The 17,772-nt window shown below is 35.7% G+C and overlaps 1 protein-coding gene across 1 annotated transcript in view; it reads right to left on the minus strand.

The window, feature by feature from the left end:
* The window catches only part of FREM1 (FRAS1 related extracellular matrix 1), a 117,185-nt gene that overhangs the window by 25,698 nt on the left and 73,715 nt on the right, over positions 1–17,772 (minus strand). The window contains exons 24-27 of the mRNA XM_011365358.2: positions 16,501–16,915; positions 9,490–9,691; positions 8,605–8,749; positions 5,485–5,518 (exon numbers count right to left, since the gene is read on the minus strand). Of these exons, the coding sequence (XP_011363660.1) occupies positions 5,485–5,518; positions 8,605–8,749; positions 9,490–9,691; positions 16,501–16,915 (796 nt within the window). The remainder of the gene's footprint in view (positions 1–5,484; positions 5,519–8,604; positions 8,750–9,489; positions 9,692–16,500; positions 16,916–17,772) is intronic.

A 17,772-nucleotide genomic window follows, 5' to 3' on the forward strand; every position in this document is an offset into this window, starting at 1 on the left:
TAGTTCATAAAGAACTTTTACTAACATTGTCTCATTTAATGCTTACAACAATGTCCTGAGGGAGACAGAGCAAGTATTAGAATTCCATTTTACAAATGCAGAAACTAAAGTTAAAAGACTGTTGAAAGTACCACAATTATTAATAACAGAAAAAGGACTCAAACTTGAGCATTCTAAAGGAAAAGGAACCAACACTTATGAAGTTCAAAAGGACACTCATTTTTGGAAAGGATGCTGATATGAAATCTCTCTTATCTTTTGGCCTTCTTCAGTGGTGCAACAAGAACAGTTTTAGACACAGATCTCCTGAACTTGAGTTAAGATTAAATCGCAAGTTATCTCTGAGGGTGTGACTAAGAATTAAAATGTGCATGTGTTTTGTAACCATTATCTGTTCATTCTTTTGTGCATACAAAAGGGTTGTACTAATAATATGTAGTTTGGATGCAGCTATATACCTGAATAAACCTAATGGAGAGTAGACTTTTTCCTCACAATATAATTATTGAGCCCAAAATTCTTCTTGAATCTTTATAATGTAGGGAAAACTTATTTCCCTTTTTTCAGAAAAGAAATCCAGGCTTAAGAAAGATTAACTAACTAGCTCAAAAGAAAAAAGCTATGGCAAAGCTAATACATAACAGAGATTAAATTCCCAGCAGAAATCTGAAGCCAAATGATTTGTTCCTCTTCTACCATCCTTCTTCTCACTTGAAGTTCTTCAGGACTCCTTGTAGTTTGAGCTCAAGCAGAAAAGTACAGCGTTATTTTTATCCTGAAATATTCTTTTTTGAGGTGAGAAAACTTGAAATGTTTCACCTAAACATTTCTCTCTAAACACGTTCTTACTTTTTAACCCTTTCAACCTTCAGCAATTTGAAAGACACAAGCAATCTTCACCGTGATCACTTAACACACTTTCCTTGCTTTTGTTTTACTCATTTTCCTTTAATTCTACATTTACAAAACCCTCAGTAGTTGCCTTACTGTATCCCAAACTTCTAATTGGATTCAAGCTCTTTCCTCTAGAGTTAGTAAATTTATTTTTACAACTTTATTTTTCTTGCAGAACTAGAAATTCTGTGCCACTGCGAGGAGAATAGGGTTCACAGGACTCTCCTGGCTTTTCCAGGGACCATTCATAATAGCAAGTAAGTTTATCTTTTAATAACCACTTTATATACTTGCACCAATCATATGTCACAGTCGCATTCTATAGACTAAGTTCACTAGCAAAATAAACTCCATAGCACTGTCTTCTACAAGGTAATGTGGGAGCACAGAACTATTGCAGAGGTTCGTGAATCTCTATGAACATGTTTATTCAATCAAAAATACAAAGTTTAGTGCTACTGGCATGCTGGGCTTCATCACATTTTGGCATGAAAACAAGACCCTTACATTAAATAATATTGGGACTCTCATAGGTATTTAATGCAACAGAATTCAAATCTGGCATGAAAGAGATCAAGAAACAAAGAAATAAATGACTGTGATTAAAGAATCACTAGATAACAGGCAACAAGGACATTATAAATGCCAATAGAAAAACACATTTATTGTTGTTATTGTAAATAACATGTTGCAAAGAATTCCTAAAAGATCTAGCTAAATGAGAAAGAGTTTTAGTGTCTAATCTCCTGAGAATCCATCCATTGCTAATACTAACCATGACAAGCAAAAATTCAATCAATGTCACTCTGCAGATCCAGGTGACCTCAAGGCATAAAGCTAAATGCAGTTTGATCTAGATTCATAAAGGGACCATGCAGAGTACTGCTCAGTTTCAAAGCATAAAGAGTCCTGGTGTTTGGGAATGTGTGTACATTTCCCTGACGCACCATTAGAATGCTGCATAATGCTTAGAGGTTAAGGTTGTTATTACACAATATTCTGTTTTATTTTCTTAAAACTACTCACTATAAATAAAAAGGTCTATTGAAAAGCCATAAAATTTAAGCCAGGCTATATATTTTCCAGAAAAATGTTTAAATTGCAAAGCACTTGCATACCTATGGGATATGTGCGACACATGTTTTGAATGTATTTTTGGTTTTTTGCAGTACAATATTTGAGAAGATCTTTCTACACTGAGACTATGGTTATTTAAACTCTACACAAACACCTGGAAGAAAAGTAAGAGGTGTCGTTAATCACTTGGGAATTCTTCCTGCGAGAAGCCACACTGCTGTGTGCTTGACATCAGGTAGATAACTAGATGCAGGAGCCCTTGAAAGAAATTTGGAAAGCTCTGGACGTGTAGGTGTCATGTAGATAAGGGTTGGTTCAAAACTTCACATTTTAACGACCCCTCCCTTCTCCTATTACTGTTGAGTAGAGCTCATTCTAAGGCCAGAAATGAGGTTTCTGGATACACTTTATGCAAAACCCATATGGCAATCATTTTGAGTCATTTAGCAAGAGGTGAGAACTCCTCTATTGCCTTGGTCAAGGTTTCCCAACTGTGACACTGTTGACTTTTGGTACCAGATAATTCTTTGTTGTGAGGGGCTGTCTTGTGCATTGTAAAACATTTAGCAGCATCCCTGGCTTCTACCCACTACATGCAGTTACACCACTGCCCTCAGTCACAATCCAGGGGAGAAAAAGAGCAATTAGAGGGATCACTTTACAAACTATATAAATATCTAACCAATGTACTGTATGCTTGAAACCAATAAAATAATAAAATTTTAAAACATATTTAGAAAAAAAGAAAAAAACTGTTTCCAGACATTTCCGAATGTCCGTTTGGGGAAAAGTCATCCCAGTCGAGAACCACTTTGCTAAGTGATTTTGAGGCACTCATCACATTAGAAAATTTGATTTAATGTGGAAACTGAATTTTGGTGCCCCAAAAGCACTGCTGTGAATGGAAGACAAAGGATAAAGGAGTGGAAATTAAATTGGATTAGAAGTCCTGAGGCTTCTGGTCCTTCTGCCACTTAGAACTCAAGTCAGGCATGAGAAAAGCTGCTTAAACACCCAGTTTAAAATTGCAATCCATTCCCAGAGTCCAGCATCTGTGATGCCCCTTTATCCTGACCATCTTTTTCATTTTCCCAAGAATGTATTATGCATAACATACTACTTGATTTAGTTAAGATATTATGTATGTTCTAAGTGAACAGGTGTCTTCGGTTCACTGATATAGTCCCAAGTCCCTCGTAGAGTGACTAGGACCTAGTAAGGGCTCATTTTGTAAAATGAATCTTGTCTAGCCCACCGTTCCCAAGCTAAATTGACCACCAAAACTTTTTTTCTCCTCAGCCCTAATAACATCCTATTTCACACAATTTGAAAAACTGCTTAGCTAGGTGATCCTCACCTGTTCTTTCTAGCCCTGACTTACTCTGGGTTCTTTAGCTGTTACTGGACTTTATTAGAGTAGAGAGAAAGATGGCATTGATAAAAGAGCATTCTATCGTATATCACAATTTCTTAACAGACGTATTCTATTATCTAAGGAGTGGGCATGGTTCTCAACTTTTGGCGATGTCTAGAGACAGCTTGGGTTGTCACACTAGGAGGATGGTGATACCAGCATTTAGAGGGTAGAGGCCTGGGATGCCACTAAACATCCTGCAATGCACATGACACCCAACCCAATCCCTACCCCCACTCCATGACAGAGAGTTATCTGGCCCAAAATGTCAATAGTGTTGATGTAGAGTCAAAAATATATAATCCGATATTTTATCCTGTGGATACTTGATTCCTTTATACCAATGAATTGAAAGAAACACTTGGATTAAAACTCCAGTTTGGGATCTGGGACATCAATCTAGGTTAACAAGAGTGTGTGGAAAAGGTACTTGGTCCCTGGATGCCTCAGTTTCCTCACTTCCCAAAGCATAATAATGATGGGTCTGTGCTTCAAAGGGGTTAAATGAACCTTAATGAATACTCATTAAGTATTTTGAGCTTCTCAGTGAAAGATTTTATAGAAGCTAAAATTGTGATTAAATTATTCTTATAACTAGATTTTCATTTATAATCAAGTAGCACATGACTTAAGAAAATTGAGATCTTAAAAAAAATTTTTTCCAAGTAGTCAATCTAAGACTTATCAATTCAGAGAGGATGTTATTAAGCTCCATAATCTAATGCTATGAACACCTGTGTTTTCATTTCTGTCTTTCTCTCATGATAATGGGGAAACAGTGTTTAGCCAGGAGGCAGCATAGTGAGTACCTAAACAAGTGCTTTGGAGTCAGACACATCTTGCAACCACTTATTAGTATGTGATTATGGCCAGCTACTCGCTCTCTCTGGGCCTCGGTTTTCATTATCTTTACAAAGAGGAGAATTACACTCATGTCAAATGATGAAAATTAAAATTCATTAATTTATATAAAGCACCTGTACACAGTGGATGCTTAATAAGTGTGATTTCCCCTCCCTTCCTCTGTGTTTTCCTAGATTGAGTCCGGAAACAAATACTTTAACTTCTGCCTTGCAGGTAAAATGAAAGCTTTACCTAGCCAATAGTTTCAACCTCTTCCCCTATAAGGTGTTTCATAAAAGCTGCCAAACTATTGCAAAGTTTGCCTATTAGAAATTCCTCTTCTTTTTCATTTCTTTTGTCCCTTCTCCTTGAAGACCAAGAATAAATAATAGAACAGCCACGGGGAGGAGAAGAGTCAGAGTGCTTGAAATCATGCAGCAGCTGGAGAAGCAGCCTTTGAGTTATGAAAACTTTGGCGAGAGTCAGCTTTTCTTTTGAAGTTCATTTTTTGTCAGTGGACCCAAGAAAGAAGTCAGTGTAGAAGACATTAGGAAACTGCTATGGCCAGAAGTTGGCTACATTCTGTGGTCTGCAAAGGTGTTTTTGATGAACGACGTGGATCCTGTGTAGTTTGCTTTGAGAATTCTGCAGACCATCTTGAGATTTGAGCTGGACTTTGAGAACAGGCATGAGCTTGTTAGAGAGTCATGCCAAGGCATGAGCTGCTAAGATGAATAGGATGAGTATGTATTCTGAGGTCAGGATAGTAGGGTTCACTTTTGGCTCAGCACTTATCCATTTATGGGACTGCAAGCCAATCACTTAAATGCTTTAAGCCTGATTTTCTTATCACCCTCAGAGGATTTTGCTTTACAAATTAAATTAGGCAACACATGTGAAAGCACCTAGCACAGTACCTGAAATTTAGGCACTTAGCCAAGTCTAAATATTTATGCAAATTCCATGGATTTCTGTGTTATAAAATAATCTCTGTTCACAATAAAATGTCTCCCAAATGTATTCTATGAAAAACTTGTTCCATGAGCTATTGTGGGGAATGGGGGAGAGAAGGGAGGGAGAAGTGGTTCTATGGTCAATTCAAGTTGAGATGTGCTGCATACGATATGCCTCTCTCAGAGATCTGCAGTCTATACAAGCATCTCCATAATTCTAGGATGTAATTCAGTTAAACAGTATGCAAGCTAGCTAGCTAGTAATAACTCGATTAGTCTAGGCTAAATCAGATTCCCTAATACCTTTTTTAATGGAACATCTATTGACTCTTCAAGACTGTTATTCCACAAAAACACCACAAGAGCAAAAAATTACTAGCAGTCAAGATTCTGGAACATTCCCACTGAACATAGATCTTTCTCATTTTCTTAAAAGAGTGCCCTTTCTGCTCCAGATTTCACTCACCAGTCCCTTTAGCTTTATTACAGAAGGTTTTCACTCCTTCAAATATGCAGAATGTTAAACTATTAATCCTGCCTAAGCCAAAGAACACAAAGTTGCACAGCATTTAGCTCACTGACTTGTAAGCATACTGATTGTTTATTCTGCAAACCATCCCAGAATCACTTTCTAATTAGAGATGGGCTTTAGCGAGCCACCCAGTGTCTCTGAAATACTTCTTCATATAGTCAACCTTTGCACCCACATGAATGAACAACAGTAGTGAACACTAGCACAAGTTACATTTGTTAAGGACTTCAAATATACAAGGTGCTTCTCTATGTTTTACCTCATTTGCTTCTCTAAACAAATTTTGGTATTGCCCCATTTGACAGATGGGATAACTAAGGCTTGAACAATCACCTAGGTCAATGGCATTGCCAAAGATCAAACTCTGTTCTTTGGCTCTAAATCCAATGGTTTATTGTTTATTATCTATACTGTAATTTCCAGTGTGTTAGACATGGCACATACGCTAATGTTAACATCTATAATTTACATTAAAAACCAAGTAAAACTTAAAGTTCTTGAAAATTAAGTATTTGTCCTTTCTTGCTGCCATGGGGGCCAATGACTGGAGAGAGAGAGAGGCAGATAAGTCCACAGCTCCATTCCCTCTAGCCAGTCAGCATGCTTGGGTAAGGGTGGGCAAGAAGTTCTGCAGTGTATGAAGAAAACCAGGTACTCTGGAGCCACCCTTCCTGGGCCTGAAGCCTAGCTCCTTTGCGAATGAGCTGCATAAGCTTGGAAAAATCATTTCCTATCCCCATTTTTCGGTTTCCTCACCTGTAAATTCTGTATGATGATGGTACGTAACTCATAGATGGCTGTGATGATTAAATGAAGAGCCGTAAAAAGAGCAGAAAACAATTATATTGCAAATGCCTGTGATTTATATTATATGTGTAACTAGGCTCTTGCTGGCTGTCTTGGAGAAAAAAAAACCTGCTATTTATAACATTGTATCTTAATGGAAAAATGTACATCTAATAAATGAGGCAACTATACCAATCAAAAATCATGGACGTAAATGCTGACTAATTTCTATCTTCCCCTATCTACTTTAAAGAAAACAACTTAATATCTCAGAATCAAATCCAAATTATTTTTGGATTAATACCTAATAGGTGTATTGTACATCATTTCATCCCATTGGTTCCAATCATTTCAAGCTGAATTAGAAACGTCTTCAGCATAAGTGCCTAAAATTGATATCTAACACAAGAAGAAGCCTATTTAAAATAGCCTCAATTAAGGATATAAATTCTTCTGTGAATCTCTTATGAATCTGAGGATTATTTAAAACTGTAAATCATCTTCAAAAGCAATGTCCTTGGTAATTGCAAGAAATAAGTGAAATAATATCAATCTAGCACCATTGCTGGAAAAAAAATTCTCTATCAGCTATGCTGTGTTTACATGTGGAGGATCAGCTATTAGCATTAGATCAGTAGCAAGTTTGATCACTATTCATATGGTTTTAGTTGAAATATTAAAAAACAAGGGAAGTTAATTTAGTAATGTTTTGGAGCAGAACTTTTTTTCTTTTTACATATTCTTGAGAATTGGAAGATGTTCGTCTGAAATTGCAAGTACTTCATATATTTTATGTAAATATATGTATAATCCGGAGGAACAATTTCTCTTAAGCAAGAGCTGTTTAATGGGTGGTGGTCATCTGTTTTAATTTTATAATCTCACGATTATATTTACATGTCAGAAGTAAGGTTTTCCTTGTTCATGTCTATTTACCAGCTTGTAGTACTGTGCACCTGGCATATAGTAGCCAGTCAATAAAAATCTTTCGAGTTAATAAATCTGGGCCAGGTACTACACTTTATCAAGGCAATGTAGGTGTGGAACCCTGGGAAACTGGGTAGGGGATGGTTTTGTTTGTTAGTTTTGAGGATGCCAGTTTTTCCTAACAATGACTACAGAGACCTCTGCTGGTGAAATCTGGAACTACAATCCAGGATCAAAAATAAAAAGCAAGAACGAAGAGAGCAGAGGAAAATTTGTTTTCCATAAAGGTGCTATACTCACTTACAATGTGTAGTCTGACTAGGATATGGTGAACACTAAAACTAGGATGAACAACTTTTCTTGGAAGTGGCTTGGAAGGGTACCAGATTTAAAAAGAAAGGAAAAACACAGCACAAGAACTAGACTATGAATAACCTTTCTATACTTATCGGATAGCTGATAAATTACTCAAGGTCTACCTACAGTCAAGAAAAGTCTACAATAGGAACCCATGACTGAGATTATTACAATCTGTAAATCTAGTTAATTTTGAGGATTTGTTATTCTTGTCATTCTGAGGATCATATATACTTCTGTCACTAAATACCTCCAAGACCATTTTCCTCTTTACACCATCTTAATCTTATCTATGATAGGTTTATTAACTTCTAAAGGCAGTCTTAAGTAATCATTTGTTTGTTTCTTTTTCTTTCTTTCTTTCTTTTTGAAGGAAAGAGCTGTTTTGCTAACTGTTCCTGACTACCTCATTCTTCCCACTCTAGATATTTTATGAAACTATGGTTACTAACACAGTCCTAGAGTGACCCCTTGCTGCATGATTTGTACACAAGCCTGCAAGCTCAGTCCTAGGTGCCAGTGAACTGTCAAGACAGAAACCTTTCTGTGTGTGAAGGTATATGCATTTACATGCAAAAATTGAATGCCCTAGCACTATACAACTTAACTTTTTAATGTTTTCATACTCTGTAAAGCTACTGGCTTTCCCACTATCAAGCAGTAATAGAAAGACAAATCCCTCTCCGAAATAAATTCCATGAGCTTGTGAAATCGTCAATTTATCCTCTTAGATTCTGTTTGAAAAAAAAACACTTCACTTTCCTAATCAGATACATTCTGGACATTATATGCAGGATTATGGAATAAGCAAAATAATTTACATTTGAGGAGCAGCTGAATTCCCTGTAGGGTCCATGATTTGAAATTCCATGATATCTGAATTAAATTCCAAAGATGAGTTTATGATGTAAAGAATGGTCTTACTGTTTAAGTCCTTTTGGTTAAATTTCTCATGGATAAATTCACCTACAAAAAAGAAATAAATGAATTTAATGAGAAATTAAACAAAAAATTAAAAGAGTTGATAAAATTGTATGGCTATTTTATTTTAAACTCAGCTTTAAAAATAGCCAATGTATATTTTTAAAGGAAATTAACATTATTACAACTATCTTAAAACTCATATGCAATGAACTTAAATTAGTCTTTAAAATTTATTTTGTCTCAGAAATATTGTGTCTTAAAGAAAATGTAATATTAGAGGGAGAGTAGAAAGATACAGTAATAAATTCTATAATTCTGTGGCATCTTTTTTAGTGATACATTTTGAACATTGTCTTTATAAAGCAGAAATAATATACAATCCAGAGAAATCATTCTACCAAAAAAACCCAGAATTTTTTTAAATGACTGACATAATTTAGAATTTATGATAGAAAAAATTAGTCGCAAATATGAATTTGGTCCTGACATTAAATATTCCTCTGAATATATTATAATCTGGCTGTTGGAAAAAAAAGTTGTAAACAACAGACGTCATACAATAAAATAATACATCAATATGTGGTTCTCCCACTCAAGATGAATTTAGGAAAGCACAGCTTCAAACCCTCTTTAATGCTGGTATTGATTTATAAACTGCATGTATCAGTAAGCCCTGGGGAATGTTTACCAAATGGGCCTGCACTTAATTAAATTACTCTCTAGCATTGCCAGCCACTGGGTATTTTAAAATGAGCAATTACAAGGATTAAGGAAGGCAGTACCTGTTGTTGTGTTCTCCAGATGTCCATGTTGGGGGCCTCGTAAAATCTTAAAGATGATCTGATCATCATCGGTGTCAGGGTCCGATGCCTTCAACACACGGGAAGTGATGTAAATTCCATAACAGCCATTTTTTAGAAGTGCTATGTGAGAAGGGGAATGCACATGTACGATGTGGGGGGCTGTTTTGTCCAACTGGTCCACCTGAGTTGTCAATAATTACATACAATGTTATACATCCCTCTGGAGACTTAATGATTAACAATGACAAACTCTCCTAAATTTCAGATTTCTTATCCTCCTCATTTGTTAATTTCTGCTAAAGATTGTCTTGTTCACAATATCCTCAGCAAATACCATAGTGCCGAGAACAGAGGTAAACTTTCTATTGTAAATCTTAACACAGCTTTATTTATTTGTCTGTCTCCCCCATTAGGAAATAAGCTCCCTGAGGGCAGACACTATGTCTGATTCCCCCTATCTATTCCCTGCAACTGGCACAGTGCCTGAACCATAACAGGAGCTCAGGGAATATCTGCTGAATGAATACATTAAAATTGACCCAAGAATTGTATCGCAAACATTGTTAGATCCACAGAAGGATATCCCCATTTTCCCAGTACTTGGTGATGTACAGAAACAAAGTTATAAGGTTTACAAATGCAACGAACATTTTTTTGGCATGTCTTTGTTTAAATGGCAAAAACGTTCAATAAAAATAGAAATATCTTAGTAAGAAAAAAGTGAGAAGTGACTATAGGCATTTGTGAATTTGTTTCATTGAGGATGAGAACCAGGTAACTGAACAGGTGGACTCAATTTGTGAAGACAGTGGATGGACGATTACTCATGAGTGGAAGGGGTGTATAGGTTCAAGCACTACAAAGGGCTTCATTCAGTTACGGTATGGAGCTAAGTCCATCTTGCGAATAACTTGTAGTTAGGGATGGAGGAGTTTTGATGGATCAGCACAATTCACCAATAATGCTAGAAAACACATGTAAGAACACTACCTTCATTCTTCAATTCTTAACTTAATTTATCCAAAAATTACTGCTAATCTTAGTTCACTAAAGAGAAGGAATAAGTGTCAATGATAAGTCTGTAAATTTTTCTTGTATGTGATGATATAAAAAGGAAGAGATGGGATGAACTGATGATGAATAATTTCCATGATGTAGTGTTAACTGAGAACAATAAAACAGCAAATTGCAGAATACAAGATGACTATAATATCATTTTTGTTCAAAACTAATACATATATGTTTATACATAGGTAAAATTATGGGAGCATATATACAAACATGTACATTTGTCTTGGGGTTGGGAAAAGTTCCCATTTCTCCATATGGAATTTTGTAACAATCAAATATTTTTTCTTCTCAAGTTGGCAAGGTCCTTTTTAATTAACAAAAATAATCATAAGAAGTTGAAGATGACACAAATAAATGGAAGGCTATACCATTCTCATGGAAGAGTGGAAGAATTAATATCATTAAAAAGTCTACACTACCCAAAGCAATCTGCAGATTAAATGTAATCCCTATCAAGATAACGATGACATTTTTCACAGAACTAGAATAATCCTAAAATTTATATGGAATCACAAAAGGCTCCAAATAGCCACAGCAATCTTGAGAAAGAACAACAAACTTGGAGGTAATATGCTTCCTTATTTCAAACTTTACACAAAGCTACAGTAATCAAAATAGTATAATACTGGCACAGAAAGCAGACACATATATCAATGGAACAAAATAGAAAGTCCAGAAATAAACCTATGATTATATGGTCAAATAATCTACAACTAAAGAAGCAAGACTATATAATCAGGAAAAGACAGTCTCTTCAATAAATAGTGTTAAGAAAATTGGATGGCTACATGAAAAAAGAAAGAAAACAGAAAAGAAAAGAAAAGTGAAAAAGAAACCGAACCAGTTACTTACACTATACAAAAGAGAAACTCAAAAGAGATGAAAGACTTAAATGTGAGACTTGAAACCATAAAACTAGAAGAAAATAAAGGCAATAAAATCTTTGACAACAGTCTAAGCAAATTTTTTAGATATGTCTCCTCAGGCAAGGGCATCAAAAGTAAAAATAAACAAATGGGACTATATCAAACTAAAAAGCTTTTGCACAGTGAAGGAAACCATCAACAAAATAAAAAGGCAACCTACTTAATGGAGGAAGATATTCACAAATGACATATCTAATAAGGGATTAATATCCAAAATATATAAAGTATTTACACAACTCAACATCTAAAAGAACAATCTGATTAAAAAATGGCCAGAAGACCTAGATAGACATCTCTCCAAAGAAGACATAGAGATGGCCAACAGACTCATGAAGCGATGCGCCGCATCAGTAGTCATCAGGGAAAGGCAAATCAAAAACACAATGAGCTATCTAGCCCCTCATACCTGTCAGAATAGCTATTATAAAAAAGATGACAAGTGTTGACGAAGTTGTTGAGGAAATGCACTGTTGACGTGATTGTAAATTGGTACAGCCACTGTGGAAAACTGTATGGAGATTCCTCAAAAATTAAAAGTAGAACTACCATATAACCCAGTAATTCCACTTCTGGGTATTTAACCAAAGAAAATGAAAACACTAATTTGAAAAGGTATAGGTAGGTACCCTCATGTTCATTACTGCATTGTTTACAATAACCAAGATATGGAAGCAACCTGGTTGTCTGCTGATAGAAGAATTAATAAAGAAGATGTGGTATATATGAAATATTATTCAGGTATAAAAATACTGTCACTTGTGACAACATGGATGGACTTAGAGGTTGTTATGATAAAAGTAATTCAGAAAGAGAAAGACACATACCATATGATTTCACTCACATGTGAAATCAAAAAAAAAAACAATACAAATAGACAAATGAAAGAGAAACAGACTCATAGATACAGAGAACAGACTGATGGTTGCTAAAGGAGAGGGCAATGGGTGATGGACAAAAAAGGTGAAGGGAATTGAGAGGAACAAACCTCCAGTTATAAAATAGTCACAAGGATGTAATATACAGCATAGGCAATATGGTCAATAATATACTAATAACTTTGTACGGTGACAAATGGCTACTAGACTTATTATGGTGATCACTTCGTAAAGTATATAAATGTCAAATCACTATGTTGTAAAATCTGAAACTAACATGATATTGTATGTCAACTATACTTCAAAGAAAAAATAATCATAAATCACGTTGTTAATGTTTGGAGAAACAGATATTTTTATATTTTGCTGATGGGAGTGCAAATTTGCAAAAATATTCTAAAGAGAAATTTGTCATATATGTATCCTGAAATGTGCATATACTTTGATCCCAAACTTTCACTTTTCTCGGTATATCTGCAGAAATAATTAGACGTGTATACAAAAATGTGTATATATGGATGTTCGCTAAAATATAATTTATAACAGCAATTAACAAAAGTTCCATAAAACATAAAAGTCCAACATGGGATTTATAAACCATCTCTACCTAAGACTGAATGCTATGCAGCCTTTAAAAATTATGTTTTCAAGGAAGATTTAATGACATGAGGACATTTTCACAATATAATGAAGAGTAGAAACAGGCAGTATGCATAATAGTACATATATTATTATCTTGTTATTGCACAGAATAAAAAAATGGAAAGAAGCCACCAATGATAGTTGTCTTTGACTGATATGATTGTAAAGGATATTTTTTTCTTGTCTTTAACTGTAGTTTATGAATTCTTTACAATAACATTATTTTATGTTGAAAAAGCAATATTTTCAAAAGTTATAGTCATTCTCCTCTCCCCAAAAGTATAAACAGCCACCTCAGAGCTGTAAAGTCAGGTGGGGGATGGGAAGTCATATAGTTTTCGTGGCCTTTGGAGGGGAGAAGTTCTTATCTCCTATAGATATTGCAGCCAGGAGGAGAGATGGGTAATATCAGAAGAGGAAAAATAAAGCCATGTAAGAAATTCAAGCCATGTAAGAAATTCTCAAAGTTGATAAACAAAAGTGTTACAAGAGGAATAAATACTTTTGATAATTTTTTTTTTAATATTATTATATGGTCCCCTGTTTGCCTTTGGTCATACTTGTGCTAAAATGTATCCTAGTCTTATTAAAATTCTAGATTCTTCAAAAGCAGGTCTTATGTCTCAATATATTAGAAGCATTTAAAAATATTGGAGTGTAAGACTTTTTTTTAAAGAAGGCTATGTTCATAAAAGGTCATATAGTAAGATACAGTAACACAAATAATGGAATTTAAAAATATAAAACAAGGCATATAAGTAATGTTTTAAGGAGTCCTGTATTGGTAGGTTCTGTACAAGAACAGAAAAAATCCTTGACCTGGAATAATCAGAGACGGTTTTATAAAGAAATAAGAATCCCTGAAGAGTGGCTGGGGATTAGGAAAGATGAAGGAAAAGGGAAGGCTTTCATGGGGGAGAGATGCATCTATAGCCATGTAAGAAATGACCCCAAAGCGTACTGACTTGATACCATAATGATTTATTTTTTCAAAAAAAGGAGAAGAAGGCTATATCCTTAAGATAACTTGTGTTGGATTTACTGAAAATCTGGGACATGCCTAAACCAGAGAAAGCAGTGATGCTGGTCCTTTGTCCCTCACCTCCAGCCACAAACCATTTTAAGGAAGATTACAGAAATCATTGTAGCAAGATTACAGTAATTTTGTATAAATAAGACAGACCTTATTTATACAAAATGAATGTCAGATTAGTGCCTGCTGGTATCAGTAATATGCTCCTGTATTTTGTGTTTAAGTCCAGTAGCTTTGCCACCCAAAGCTCCCAAGGTTAGAATGGTAAGAATAGTACACCTACACTTGGGAAACTTAATTGTACATATTCATCACTCAGTAGTGGATGACATCATATTGTCTTGCCAAAAAAGCTCTTAAAGGCAATAGACGGGGTCATCTCTCCTGCACTGCTTGGGGCTGAGAGTGGTAACATTTCCTAAACCTCTTGACCTCTCTGCTCAGAGAGACCAGGGCATTTAGGGATATTATGGGAGAAAGTTTGAGGCTTTCTTTCTGAGTTTTTTTACATATAATAAATTTTTTTGGCAAGTAAAAATCTTGTACTTTAGATGAAAAAGAACCTTTAGAACATATATCTAACATTTTCCTATCAGTAAATTCTGCAAATTCCTAGAGGTAAGTCTCTTACAATAACCACGCTCCTTAAGATGAGGGGATTCAGGAGTCAAGAAAAACATATTAATAGACTGAAGAGTGAGATGAGACTAATTACAATGAAAACATAATAAGAAATAAAAACACAATCCTACTAAGTACAAAGTACTTCTCACATACTGTGTCAATGCTATGAATACCTTCTCTCTTCTCCTAGCACATCATTATTTCACTATCTATTCTGGACTTCCCCAGTGCCAATAACTCATCAAACACCCACTCTATATTATCATGACTCCCCACCTTTCTACTCAAATCTCATCGTGGATAGAGACCGAGGTAGTTAATTTTATGTGTCAACTTGGCTGATCTATGATACCCAGTTGTTTGGTCAAACACCAGTCTAGCTACTGCTGTGAAGGTACTTTTTAGATGTGATTTAACATTTAAATCAGCAGACTTTGAATAAAGCAGATCACTCTCCAGAATGTGGGTGGGCCTCATCCAATCAGTTGACGGCCTTAAGAGAAAAGATGAAAGTCCCTTGAAGGGGAAGAAATTCTGCCTCCAGGCTGCCATTGGACTCAAGACTATAAAACCAACTCCTGTTGGAATTGTCATCCTGTTGGCCTGCCCTGAAGATTTTGGATGTCAGACCCTATAATTGTGTGGGCCAATTCCTGAAAAAAAAATCTCTCACTATATATATATATATATATCTCCTATTGCTTCTGTTTCTCCAGAGAATACTGACTAGTACAGAGACTAAAGACCAAAGGAAAATTATTATTATTTTACATAATCAGAAAGTATACTGAGGTAAGAGACAGATTTATATATTTTTTTGCCGTTGGTGGAGGTATATAGAATAGGGTGAACTACAGAATAGGGTGAAGAGCAGATTCAAGGCTTTGAGAGCCAGAACATACTTGATCTATTTTGACTAAAAAAAAAAAAAAAGTATTATGCCCTCCAAGAATCATCATAATAGTCAACACAAATGTGGCAATGTAGTGCCACAAAAAGAACACTGAATTGGGATCAGAAAGACTTGAGGTTTTTAGGTATGTTTGATCAAATTATTTAACTTCTAAACTTCTGAACATCTATAAAATGGAAAAAATAAAATGTATCTTATAGAAGTTTTATGAAAATTAAATATGTAAAGTGGGTCTGACTTATAGTTAACACTCAAAAAATTACAGCTGCTACAAATATTATACTCATCATTATTACATGTGTAATATTCATGCTGCCTTGTAAGTTTTCATATGGTTAGTTGAAAGCCACTAACAGGCCAATAGGTGACATGGACCAATAAGTATCATAAAAGTATAGTTAGGTATTATAACAGTAGTTTTAAGACATTAAATATCTAATATGTTTCAGGCAATATGTAGGTGCCTTGGATACCTAATCCTACTTAATTCTTACCACAATGCTGTAAGGCATGTTTTTCAAAGAAGGAAAAGTAGAATTGGAAGGGTTAAAGAGCTCTTTTAAGTTCACGCAGCTAATAAATGGCAAAGTAAAATTTCAACCTAGGTGTATTTGACTCCAAAGCCCGTGGATTTTGTTTCTTTCTGTACTACCTACCAATGACTCTTAAGGTCAGTCATTAGCTCATATTCAGGGACCAATTCCTGCAAATTCCTAGAGGTAAGTCTCTTACCTCTAGGTTAGAGATACTAACATACTAACATACTCATGTTAGTATGTCTGGTGCCTTGCTTGGTGCCTGGATGCACAGTAAATCTTTGAATGAAAAGGAAGGAGATAAGGAAATAGTTCTGAAAGTCAATTTCTCCACATCTGTGGCAAGAAACTGTATATTTGTCATACTTGCCTGGATGGTGAATGAAACAGGTTCTTGCCACACTCTCCCATCCACAACAAAGCCTTGGTTAGTCCTATCTGTGGCCACAAAAGTAAAGTGGTCAATCTGAGAGTCTCCTCCTGAGTGCCTGTAAGCCACATTCTTGCTGTCTATATCCTGCTGAGTGAAATTGTGTTGAAGCAGCACTGTTTCCTGCAGGTAGAGGTGGCCATGTTGTGGGAGCTGGGCCAAAAGGTAGGTGAGGTTCTCTGCTGGAGTGTCAGGGTCGGTCAGCTGAAGGAGGTCAGGGGAAAGCAGGCCCATGGCCCCTTCAGCCAGTTTCAGCCCCCTGTTCCGGGTCACCACGGGTAAGGCTCTGTCCACAGTCTCCAGGATGATCTCAAACACGCCATGCTTGGTCTGCAGTCCATTGCTGACGATGAATCTGGCAAAGAGAGGCAAGGCAGCCTTCAGCATGGATTCTTGTGTCACCATCTACTGGAATGAAATGATAACAACACACACCTTTACTAGAGGATATGTCGTGTTGGGACTCAATTGAAAAATCAAGGGCAGATCTTTCAGAAGGACATCTATTCATTAAACCAGTCATTAGGTAACACACAAATTGTCCAATGTACAACCAAAAGTATTTTCTCATTAATATTGATGGTAGACTCTTGTGATGAAGCAGGCTAATTCTGCCAATGATATTTCTCAGGCTTATCAGTGCTTAGTTAGTTCCTTGCCCCATATAGGAATTTCATATCCAATTAGACCCACTGTATGAATTTAAAGAGTATACTCATTTTATGTATTTATACTTTTGCATTTGTATTTTTTTTGTGGAAATTTAATAAGCTAAACTTTTAAGACTAATAATTGAGGCCAATACAATAAAGTGTTGAGTAGGCTGAATTTGGCTAATTCACTGTATTCATATATTTGTAGTATATTTCTTAGGGGCAGATGACATTACTCGGCTATATACTTGTGTCTCATTTCCCCTTTCTGGGCCTCATTTTCACTCTTCTGTAAAGCGAAAGATGACCAAATGATCGCTAAGTATCAAACAACTCTAAAATATCATATGATGCTGTAATCCCTTACTTTTTCAGTGCTTCTACATTTGCCCCTTACAAAATATGTAGGAGTTATGATAGACAAGGATTTCTTCCCTGCTTTAAAGAAGAGAAAATTATAGAAGAAAGTTCAGAAATGCGGTGGGAGATCACAAGGTAGGTAGGAGACAGAGCTGGAACTAGAACCCAGGTCTTCGGACCTCACGTCTTTTGCTCTTGC

The sequence above is a fragment of the Pteropus vampyrus genome, unplaced genomic scaffold, assembly GCF_000151845.1.
Source record: "Pteropus vampyrus isolate Shadow unplaced genomic scaffold, Pvam_2.0 Scaffold109, whole genome shotgun sequence".
NCBI classification, from domain to species: Eukaryota; Metazoa; Chordata; class Mammalia; order Chiroptera; family Pteropodidae; genus Pteropus; species Pteropus vampyrus.